At 37.2% G+C, this 12,167-nt stretch overlaps 2 protein-coding genes across 2 annotated transcripts; both read left to right on the top strand.

The window, feature by feature from the left end:
* Window positions 1-4,019: 4,019 nt before the first annotated feature.
* On the top strand, window positions 4,020-6,675 carry LOC137591681 (L-rhamnose-binding lectin CSL3-like). Its single transcript, XM_068309816.1, has 7 exons — window positions 4,020-4,070; window positions 4,204-4,219; window positions 4,365-4,503; window positions 5,116-5,231; window positions 5,358-5,408; window positions 5,786-5,909; window positions 6,380-6,675. The coding sequence occupies exons 1-7, from the start codon at window positions 4,020-4,022 to the stop codon at window positions 6,489-6,491; spliced, it is 609 nt and encodes a 202-aa protein (XP_068165917.1). The 3' UTR covers window positions 6,492-6,675.
* Window positions 6,676-8,889: 2,214 nt separating this feature from the next.
* On the top strand, window positions 8,890-11,493 carry LOC137591642 (L-rhamnose-binding lectin CSL3-like). Its single transcript, XM_068309773.1, has 9 exons — window positions 8,890-8,939; window positions 9,035-9,067; window positions 9,190-9,243; window positions 9,390-9,528; window positions 10,173-10,288; window positions 10,374-10,424; window positions 10,736-10,859; window positions 11,187-11,301; window positions 11,391-11,493. The coding sequence occupies exons 1-8, from the start codon at window positions 8,909-8,911 to the stop codon at window positions 11,296-11,298; spliced, it is 660 nt and encodes a 219-aa protein (XP_068165874.1). The 5' UTR covers window positions 8,890-8,908; the 3' UTR covers window positions 11,299-11,301; window positions 11,391-11,493.
* Window positions 11,494-12,167: the final 674 nt, after the last annotated feature.

The raw sequence follows: 12,167 nt of genomic DNA, 5'->3' as shown, positions 1-12,167 counted from the left end.
ATAGACAATTAAAGCCTGTGTTAACTTCACAGGTTTGGTTTTATTTTTTTGGTCCAATTTGGCTCTTTGAACGTTTAATGTTGCCGAACCCTGATATAGATGAAAAAACCGCAAGGCGAAAGGAGAATGCACACTTCGTTTAAGGAAGACTTCCGTTCATTTAAACCAAAGGGTCATTTCTTGTCTGGTCTTTACATAACGTAAACTGACTATTTGAGTTCGTTGTTATAAGGTCTATGGTTATTTATGTCTGCTTTATGACTGTCCTTGAAGTACTCATCCTTCAAGCCGGGCTCCATTGTGCAGCACAGAAGCCACCACTCAAAAGTGTGGCTTTATTGTGCCCTAAATAATGCCTCAGTTGTGCAACAACCAACAGTCAACAGCACCAACTCCCATCTGTAAAGCAAGAGTTAAATAGTCTTATTGTCCAGAACAACACAATACCATCATGAAAATCAAATACTGAATGACATGTTTTTGGACATGAACCTCTACAGATTGCTAACATTATTAGCTACCAAAGCAGTGACAGTAATCCAAGATGTGATACAAGTAGATCTATCTCTCTTCGATGCAATAGAGTAGAGAGTAGAGAAGAAATGTATTGATCCCTTCAGCAGGTTCCGTCAGGGAAATTAACACAGATAAGCTTCATTTAAAAGGCATTTACTGCTTGATGGTTAATCGTATAATCCACACCTGTCTTTAAATACATTATATATACAAATTTAAGAATTAATGCATGAATATCTATATTTTGTAACCATTAATAAAAATGCAAAGGTATAATGATGCCTCAATTATTTTCACGTAAAAAGCCCTAACATAGTGCCAATTTCAGTCTTCTCCTTCACAATAAGAGCACTTCACACCATATTTTTTATAATCGATCTAATAGTAGAGCTTTGTGAGAGTGACATCCATTCACCTGCCTTGGCAGTTTAATGGAACAAAACAATAGCAACACACAAACGTGTGCCCTTGCTAAAAAGATGTTTTTTATTACATTATAATATGAAAATAATTACTTCAGATTAACCTCTCCATGGCATGAAATCTTGACTCCGATCAAAGCAATGATCTTCTCAATAAAATACTTAACATGAAACTATTAGCTTTGTCATATAAAATACAAATATAGGATCCCCAGAACTGGAATCGAGACCTTTGGATTCAGAATCTAAACAGAATCTAAACACAAATCAGAATCACAAAAGTCAAAATGGTATCAACGATCAATTATCAACATCGTGTGTGTGGACAGGCCTGTTAGAGACAAAAACCTTCATGAAGATATACATACAAATATTTTCTTTAACTTCTCTATTGAAGAGAACAATCACCAAACTGAAAAAACAGAATAGTGTATATTTGAAAGGCTTCATACAATTCAGCCTCTATAGTCATGGAAATCCACTCCGGGACAAAGACAGTCATCTACTTACAGGTGTTAAGTAGATGTAAATCATCAAATTTCATCTGGTATTAAATTGGGAGGGGAGAAACAAAGAACTTTTGACATTGTATTTGTATTGCTTTACAGTGCAGGTTTGACCCTACAGCCATGAGATTGCATAAAACAGTGCAATAGTTGTTTTTGATTATTAAAAACTGCCTTTTAGGATTCTCAAATCCAGACCTCATAAAAAAAATATGTGACAGTGTGTCATCAACTGGGTAAAAGAGTTTTTTTTGTTCTTATGATCATTAGCATCTAAATACGGGATACATTTTGAAGACAAAAACGACAAGAAAAAAAGGAATCAATGACGAACTTGCTCGAGGAACTGTGTCAGTGTTTAGAAGGAGAACTGGCACCTCTCCACTGCCAGTTCAAAGTCCAAACTTTTGTGGTCCACATGGCCCTTGAACAAGCCATCCTCCGGTCTCCAGCCCAAGACCTTGTTGACTGAGCGAGGTTTCAAAGACATATTGAGCATAAAAAAACTGCATGACTGAAGTAACTTAAAATGTGATGACCGCTCAACTGTACGGTCCAACATGTAAAAACAAACAAACACGCAAATGTATCATGAACCATGATCCACCAATTCACAACAGAGGGAAAACCGAGACCAAATAAATGGCTGACATATTCCATGTGCTGCTCTTTATAGTTCAACACCATGAAAACAAGAGCTTCTCATCAAAGACACCAACAATGTGGAAACGTAATTGGAAATCCAGATCATCGCTATTTGATATACTGGCTCCTAATCCAAATATTTCCAAGTAAACAATCATGGGATGAGGGTCTCCGGATGCTGAACCGAAGAGCAGAGGTGGTGGTACAGATGGTCTCACCCGCCATCCTGGGTGGTATGCAGGAATAATAATAACAGGAAATCGAGGATAGCGGCTCTACCTGTTAGCTTAGCCTTAGCCTTTTGTTGTTTTCCCCCCTCGGCTCCCCCTGTACCTTCGCTAGACCTCATCAGGGATAAGTTCACAAATCCCAGGTTCTCCTCAAACCTTAAAGGATATGGTATGATATGACAGAATCTAAAAATCCATCAATCCATCACCAGCATCATATGGATGGAGTGGCCGGTCACAGAAAAAAAAACTTCGTTAAGAAATAAAGGATCTATGTTTGTAAACCTGTCAAATGACTTACAAATTATTTCTTTAACTTCTCGATCAAATAAGGACAAATAACAAAAGTCCCCGAACTGAAAAAGCAAATAACTTATCTTTGAAAGACTTCATACAAATCAGCCTCCATAGTCATGGAAATTCACTCTGACACAGTCACATATCTGCAGGTGTTGAGAACATGTAAATCACTAACTTTCATCTCAAAGAACTTTATTCTTTGTATTATGTATTTCATGACATTGCCGATAAGGCCCAACAGCAATGACATTGCACAAAATAGTGTCTGTGTAAGTTTTGCATGTGCTGATCTTACCAAAAGTATCAATAAATCAACCTCAGCTAAGAATTTCAAAATAAAACTTTTTTAAAACATGCTCACACTTTGGCCCAGTTTGTCAGTCACTACAGTAAGATTCTCGTGTATCTGCACTTCAACATGACAGGTTTAATCTCATCGGGGATTTTTAGTAGGTAGTCACATAAATATGTAGGTGGTTCTATTGGCTGACAGCATCTGGAATACACTTCCGTGTATTAAAGAAACACTTAAAAGAAAGGGTTCATAGATGTTTAAATTATCGTAAAGTATCAAATAAATAATTTGTTGCTATATTGCGGAGTGTCGTTGTTGGCGGGTGGTCCTGGATTTAGGACTTAAAAATATATTAAACCCAGGTTGCCACAGGTCACATCGTGGACAAACCCTTGTGTCCTAGATGAGAGCTCTAAGCAACCAGCCTAAAATCTTCCCAACTTGGACTTGTTATGACCCTCATAATACAATATTAGTGAGGTTCCTCCTGAAGTCACAAAAGAAGGGCAACTATCCCTTCACATTCAGATGTATAAGGCCACTGGTGGAGACAAAATGCTCATGAGTATCATCATGATTATGTTGGAAGGGATGTCACCTGTTACGTATATTATTATGGGCTTGTCCAAATATTCACAGGTGTTGGAGAGTTGAACAAAATGGAAAAAGAACAAATATTGAATTTGAAAGTGCAAATTTAACCCACGATCTTTCATACTGTGGAGTCCAGCAGGAATTCAAAAGATGAATGATGTTCTTAATCATCACTGGCTATGATGTAAAAAATGCTCATTCATGAACTTTGGAATGTATGAACTCCATTGTGCTAAATATAGGAAAGTAAATGCTACCTATACATGTTACTTGTCTAAGAATGTGATTGTCAAATTCTGTTTTCTGCTCTTTGCAAAACCCTGGGGATGGTCACTTAAGCTCAGAGGAAACAGTATAAAAACACACGTACTGCTGCGTAATCTTCACTCGCAACATCGCACAACATGCTTTTCGCAAGACTGACAACCCTCGCCTGTGAGTATATGACTCATTTTGTCAGTAAGCTTGATGATGGTGCATGTCGTTCATGGGACTCATTTTTTCTTTGAAAATGTTCCACATCTTTCAGGTCTGGCAGCTGCTTGGTTTTCAAGCTCTGAAGGTAAGTGACCCCAATGGTTTTCACTCAACTACAATTTCTGGTCATTCTGTTGTGGAACACCATTGTTGTTTACTTATATGATATTGTTTTGACAGCAAATGCATTCTACGATGTAACGTGTCCTGGTGTACAGGGTCTCCTGAAATGCCGTATGTATTCTGTTATTCTATTAGAAACACCATCAAGAAAATAATTTTACTTCTGGAAACTCCCTCTCTCTTAACCTTCTCATCCACTCTTACCACTGGAACTGTCAGTTTTTCACTTTGTGGTCACTGTTTCCTGTTCGTTCAGCTGTTGGACAAGTCATTGAAGCTGTGAACCTCAACTATGGCAACCAGAATGACATCGACTGTAGCATCAGAGACCAACCAGTTGCAGTCGCAACCAATGACTGTATAGAATGGATGGTGACAGATCTGATGATTGAACAGTAAGTTTTCTACTCCCTTTTCACTAATTATATCACAACAGGATTTAGTTCTCTATATGATATTTTTCAAAATATATTTTTCAAAACTACTACATTAAAAGTATACATTCACAAAGATCACAGTTAATTCAATCGACTCCATCCAAAATATAGTTCAGTAGTGTACACCAGCCGGGAGAAGGACTGAAACCAGAACTCACAGTAAATGTTTAAATGCAGTTGCAAATCTTCATTCAATAATTAATAGAATTACCTCTGACAAGTTATACTCTTATACAGTGCTTATAATTATGGCCGTGCGGTATTTCAGTGTTTTAGATAGATAGATAGATAGATAGATAGATATATACTTTAATGATCCCAAGGGAAATTCAGGTGACATCTGCTCGCAAGAGATACAATAAATACAGTAAATACACACATGACAGAAAGTATAAGTAACATTATATACATGCTGTTACATAATTATAACAACAGGAAAAAGAATAGCCTAAAATAAAAGGAAGGAAGCATAGGCACATGGGAGAAGAAGAGAAGAAAGAGCTTTGGGAGTCGATGAAGTGTGAATATGATATGATAACAATTATGATAACAATTGTAATATGTCTCTAGCTGCAAAGGGATGAACCACTGCAACTTGCCAGAACCTGATCCCGCTCACTTTTTCTGTGATAAATCACCACAAAACTTCCTTCAGTACACCTACACCTGTACAGATGAAAATCCTGGTGAGTACTGAGAACCCCAGCAAAGATGCTGCTGGTGAACAGAAAGACTTTTCTGCAGATGTCAGAGGTTGAAATGATTTTGAATCACGTGGTAATGTCTTAACATTTTTCCTTGTGCTTTTGCAGGTGAAAAAGCCATTACAGCATGTGAAGGAAGTAACGCAAACTTGAACTGTGGTAAATATGCATCTAAAATCCAGTCTGTATGGAATACCTTAGTTATTAAAAATGGATATCACGCCCTAAGCCAGCTGGGATATATTGGAAATATTATTTTACTTTAGAGTAGGTGTACTTGCACCGCCTTGTAGCACCAAATGGGTAAGACAACAGGATAAGTCATTAAGAAGTATGTAAGAGTTTTTTGTGATCTGCATAAGATTGTTAATAAAATAGTATAAAATAGTGCTTCTGTAGTGATTACATATTTATAGGATATAAATGTTACATCATAGCCAAAAAGTTGCATCAGTCTATCATTCAATTAGTTTTAGGTTGATATAGTCCCCTCTGTATTATGACTCACTTTGTTCTCACCAATGCTGCATCTTCAGAACAAGGAGCTATTAGCATTAAGAAGGCCATATTTGGACGTGTTGAAAAGGACACCTGCACCGACACCTCTTCAAGTATGTTATACTGCCAAAGCTATGGAGCTGTGGCTACGGTAAAAAACCTGTGAGTATTGAATACATTTAAGAAGCAATCCCAAATAAGAAAAAAAGAAATTTTCACTCGGCATTGCGTTTTTCATCAATATATTTTAAGTAGCTAAGCAATTACACAATATTATACAAGCTGACTGAGAATACATTATTACAAAGTATTTTTCTGTTATGCACAACACTCAAAATTCAGAAAATGTCAGGTTTGCTGCTTTTTTCTGTCATTTATGAAAATCAGAGATGAATCTTTTCATTTTAGACAGGATTGGACAAAAAAAAGGAAGTTGATGAATCACAGCCGCACTTCAAATATTTTAACATGTTTGTATTTGTACAATAGTAACAGTACTTATGACAGAACCAGTACAACCCTGCTTTGAGGGATTATTATTGGTAGTATGTCAAAATGGTTGGTACACTTTGGCAATGTAGAGTTTGACCAGATTTGGTTTAATCAATCTTTTCTTTTGACTTGATCTTCAGTTGTGACGGCAAAGCAACATGCACAGTACGGGCTACCGCTGATTATCTGGGACCTCCCAGTTACTGCGATAATCTTCCGAAATACCTCCTTGTAAAATACACATGTGAATGATCGGTAAGTCCAATGAAACGCATGTACAATGAGTTCACAGTATTTAAAAAAATTCACACTTTTGATGTCCAATGTTTTCTTGCCCATTTAGGAGAACTGCAGCTGATATCAGTATCCATGCAGAGCTGTGATTATACTTTCAACAGCCACATAAAAAAGAAAAGACAATAAAAAGAACCAGCATCCATTCACTGTGTATGTGCATTTTTTTTTTAAAGAAAGCTGCATCCAAAAAAGTACATTTGATGAAATGTTTGTATGACAGTAAGTAGTGCTGTTGCTGTCAGAGACTAAATATTTTACATACGAGATCGGGTTTGACCAAAGGTGGAGCTCGATTGAAACAAAGATCAGTTCAAGATTTACTGCCCTCTTCTGATCAATACAGTATCCGGTGCTTCTGATTAAAATTCTTCATATTCTCTTAAAATGTGACAAACTAAAACAAAGTGTACAGTTCTGTACAAATTGTTATCTTATTTCAAACTGTAGACTTATTTTCTATCCAGTCTTTAAATGGAAAATTTGACAATTCTAATTCCTTGTTCTGAATTTGATTATTATTGATGTCCACTTTATATTGTGGACATCGATAGAATGTATTGATCATTCTGATGGTCAATTTCAGAATCCGACATATAGAGGAAACATGCAAGTCCACATCATGTGTGTGACGTGGCCTGTTACAGAAACAAGCTTCATGCCTTGTAGCATCATAATTACCCCGGTTCTCAAAAAACCCCACAGTATCTGTCCTGGTAAAGCCTTCAAACAACATTATTTCTTTGACTTCTCTTTCAAAGCACAAAAATCGCATAACTGAAAAAACTGAATAGTTTATATTTGAAAAACTTTGTACAATCCCGCATCCATAGTCATGGAAATCCACTCCGGGACAAAGACAGTCAGATACCTGCAGGTGTTAAGTAGATTTAAATCACTAACTGATGTTAAATTGGAGCAGTAAAAAAGCACAATTTAACATCAGTTTGTTTTGCGCATTTCTCAAAAGTGCAATGCTTCAACAACAATAAGATTTCAAAAAACGGCAACAGAAAATTCTACTTCAAGCCATTATGTCATTGAAGAAATTTAAAATGAACAAACTGCACAATTACTGATGGACAAGTCAGCCTTTTTTAACTATGAACTGATACACAAACCATGTGATAATGGCTAAAATGTACTGCCCGCCATGTACCTAGTTGCAAATGTGCATCATCACTATGTGACCTGGATGCCCAAACCACAATTTTTCCTGGATCTCTAATCCCTGGGTGAGATGACACAGTGAAAACAAAGGATTCTTACCCATTAGTATGTATCCACACAGGATACATACTAATGGGTACAGGTTACAGGGAGAAGAGATCAAGAAGGTGGAGGCTTTTAAGTACTTAGGGTCAACAGGGTCAACAGTCCAGAGCAATGGAGAGTCAAGAAAAGAGGTGAAGAAGCGTGTACAGGCAGGAAGGAACGGCTGGAGGAAAGTGTCAGGTGTGATGTGTGATAGAAGAGTTTCAGCCAAAATGAAAGGAAAGGTGTACAAAACTGTGGTGAGACCAGCGATGTTGTTTGGTCTAGAGACAGTGTCCCTGAGGAAAAGACAGGAGACAGAGCTGGAGGTAGCAGAGATGAAGATGCTGAGGTTCTCTCTGGGAGTGACCAGGATGGATAGGATCAGGAATGAGTACATCAGAGGGACAGCACATGTTAGAGGTCTTGGAGATAAAGTCAGAGAGGCCAGACTGAGATGGTTTGGACATGTCCAGAGGAGAGATAGTGAATATATTGGTAGAAGGATGCTGAGTTTTGAACTGCCAGGCAGGAGGCCTAGAGGAAGACCAAAGAGGAGGTTTATGGATGTAATGAGGGAGGACATGAAGATAGTTGGTGTGAGAGAAGAGGATTCAAAGGACAGGGCTAGATGGAGGAAATTGATTCGCTGTGGCGACCCCTGAAGGGAAAAGCCGAAAGGAAAAGAAGAAGAAGTACAGTATGTATCCACACAAAGTCAAGCAGTATTGTGGCCATTTATCAAAGAAAAATAACAAGACCACTTCACAGAAGGGCTTGGAAATAGCACCCTGAAAATTTAGTGTTCAAACAATAATTCAATGCAAATTTATTGAGCCAAACTGCCAAATCATACACCTCCTTCACGGATTGGAATGTGACACTAGAATAATTTTCTCTCTTCATTCGAATTACAATCTAATGCCCTCCAGCCCTAACAGTGTCTGTCTTTCAACTATTCGATGACATTCAAAAATAACTCATGCCAACAGCTTTATCTAAGAATGCCATTGTCAAATTCTGTTTTGTGCTCTTTGGGGAACTTAACTTAACTTAAGCAGACGAAAGAGTATAAAAACACGCTTACTGCTGTGTAATCCTCACTCGCAACATCGCACAACATGCTTTTCGCAAGACTGACAACCCTCGCCTGTGAGTATATGACCCATTTTGTCAGTAAGCTTGATGATGGTGAATGTCCTTCAATGGGACTCATTTCATCTTTGAAAACGTTCCACATCTTTCAGGTCTGGCAGCTGCTTGGTTTTCAAGCTCTGAAGGTAAGTGACCTCAACGTATTTTATTCCATTTGGATTTCTGGGGATTGATCTTCTATTGTGCAGCTTTATTGTTTACTACTTAATATTTCATAATACATAATAAGTAATATTTCTTTTAACAGCAAAAGAATACTATGATGTGTCATGCCCTGGCGTTAATGGTGACCTGAAATGTCGTATGTATTTCGTTATTCTTTTTTTAAAACATCATAGAGGAAATAATTTTACTCCTAAAACCTCCCTCTCTCTCTTAAGCTACTTATCTCTTCCTACTGGAATTGTCAGTTTTTCACTTTGTGGTCACTGTTTCATGTGTCTTCAGCTGACGGACAGTTCATTGATGAGGTACAGATTGATTATGGTAACAAGAAGGATGCTGACTGTAACGCTAGAAACCAACCTGCTGCAGTCTCGACCAATGACTGCATCGAACCGATTATGAAAGTCAGACTAGCTTCAACGTAAGTTTCTCTAAATACTGTATATAAGATTTGTCTGTATGATATTTTTCAAAATAACACCAAGGTTGAGTTGGACGGTTACGAGAACAACATAATGTATTCCTATTATATTTCAGTTCATAAACATTGCAAACAAGAAAATTCCTCAATTAAATGTATATTTTCAAAAAAACCAACTTTAATTCAATCAGCCAAAGATAGTTTACTACTATAAATCAGCTGAGAAAAAATTATCCCCTCTGAAAATATATTTGAATTTGATGGATTCACATTTTATTTCAACCAGCACCAAAACCCTCCCCTGAATATGCAGGATTTCTGTCATCAAGATCTATGTTTTATTTCCTTAAAAAAAATCAAAGAACTTGTCAAAAGAAAATAAATGACTCCCTGGGCTTGCACTAGGAGGTAGTATGACTAAGCCACTGTGGCTCAGTGTAAAAGAATTGAGCAGGCCACAAAAAGCCACATTCTGTGTCCAAGACAGTGGCGCAGTGCGCGGACGACCGACACTCATTGCGGGGGGCCTCCCCCGGTAAATGTTTTAGAAAATGGGGTTCTTTTCCTGCATTCTGGTGCATTATGCACAGAGGGGCTGTGCATAATTGCAATCTTTCATAATCACAATTGTTATATTTCTCAAGCTGTCACAGACTGAACCACTGCATCATGCCAAAGCCCAATTCCACGCTATTTCACTGTGATAAATCACCAGATAACTTCCTTCAGTACACCTACACCTGCACAGATGATAATCCTGGTGAGTACTGCAGAACAGCAACACCGTTCTGCAGATGTCAGAGTTTTGAATGATTTTATGAACCTTTTACCTTGTGTTTTTGCAGATGAATTTATCGTTAAGACATGTGAAGGAGATTCAGTACTCTTGAAATGTGGTAAATATGCATCTTTAATCCAATCTGTATGGAATATTTTGGTAATTGAAATGGGTGGTGGAAATATTTTTGTGCTTTATAGTAGATGTACTTGCACTACCTTGTTGCATAAAACAGGTGAGACAATAGAATGACTTATTCAGTAGAAGAATGCAAACGTTTGTCATATTTTAATACTGGTATGTCAATCATGTGATGATTAAATTTTCATTTTTGAAGAGATGAAACTTAACAGGTTATTTAAAACCTGTATTCAAATCAAAACTGTTTCAATTAGTCTTTTATTTAATCACATTGTTCTTCACCTCCAGAACAAGGATCCATTCACATTAAGAAGGCCCTATTTGGACGCGTTGATCAGGACACCTGCAGCGCCACGCCTGGAAGACTGTTGTACTGCACAAGTTATGGAGCTGATAGCGTGATCAGAGACCAGTGAGTCTGGGTTCTGAATAAACATCATTCAATCAATCAATTAATCAATCAATCAATATCACACACGCCAAATTGTTTCTTCTTCCACGTATCACAAGTATGCTATATTACGGCAGTTGACTAAAAATACATTTGTATTTTTTTATCAAACTTTTTGACATTTTTGGGTTACAGATTCTCAAAAACGTCATGTTTTACTGTGTTTTCACTGTCACGTATTACAGTACATTATGAAAAAAGAATCAAGTGCAAGATGTGCAGTTTAGCACTAAATCTCATCTAATAGTGTTTGTGTAATCATCATTGTTTCTTTGAATTCTTTCTCAGTTGTAACGGAAAGACTGAATGCCAACTAAAAGCAGTCTCTGATCAACTGGGATGTCCCAGTCACTGCGATAGTCTTCCAAAATACCTTCTTGTGAGATATACATGCGAGTAATTGGTAAGTATAATGAAATACATGTACAGTGGAACAGATTGTAAGCATTTGATGTGTTATGTGATGCCTAAGAATTGTTCTTGTATTTACAGGTTAAAAGTTTTTCAGACCAATATCCAAACAGGCGAGGATAATCTGTGTTCTGCAATTATATATGAACGTAATTGGATGAAATAAAAATGAGAGAGCATCAAATCATCGTGCATTTTTCTTCTGTCAGAAAGTTACACGCTTAGCGGTACGCTGGTTAGCTTAAGTTAGCTTAAACACACCGAAACGGTCAACTAGTGATAGCTAACAGGTGTTATGCTAGGCTAACTGCGTTCCAGTTTTCGTCAAGAGTAATAGAAAATTAACTAGTTTAAAATGTCTAAGACTGTATATCCAAAGACAAAAATAAGGGATTAATTTAGTAGCAAAAGAATCGCTCAGTTTTACATGCAAAGAAATTACCGCTTCCACTATGAGCAAAGACATTAGCATATAGCTAGAGGTTTAATGTTAGCCAAAATTGGCTGAGTCACTCAAGAACTTCTTCAATTAACGTAAGACAGAATTGAGACATTCACAGCCACTTAAAATGTTACACTGCATTTGGAAAACCACTAATTGACATAAAAACATTGCGTTTTACGACAAATTCAAACCACAAAATGAATTTCATAAGGAAATGTTGTTGTTTTCCCCCCCCCCCTACATACCTTTGCTGACATTTTATTTGGTCTCTCAATGTTTCCGAAGACGCAATGCAGGTATTCCTCACAAAAGTTCAACAGCAGTTCAGTCCAAATCGAAAAATAATTCCAGTTGTTAAAAATACAAGAGCTGAGATGCTAATGAGAATTCAGCCACTTTAACTCCGTTAATTA

Source organism: Antennarius striatus, chromosome 24, assembly GCF_040054535.1.
Source record: "Antennarius striatus isolate MH-2024 chromosome 24, ASM4005453v1, whole genome shotgun sequence".
Lineage (NCBI taxonomy): Eukaryota > Metazoa > Chordata > Actinopteri > Lophiiformes > Antennariidae > Antennarius > Antennarius striatus.
This window is presented reverse-complemented; position numbering and strand designations above follow the sequence as displayed.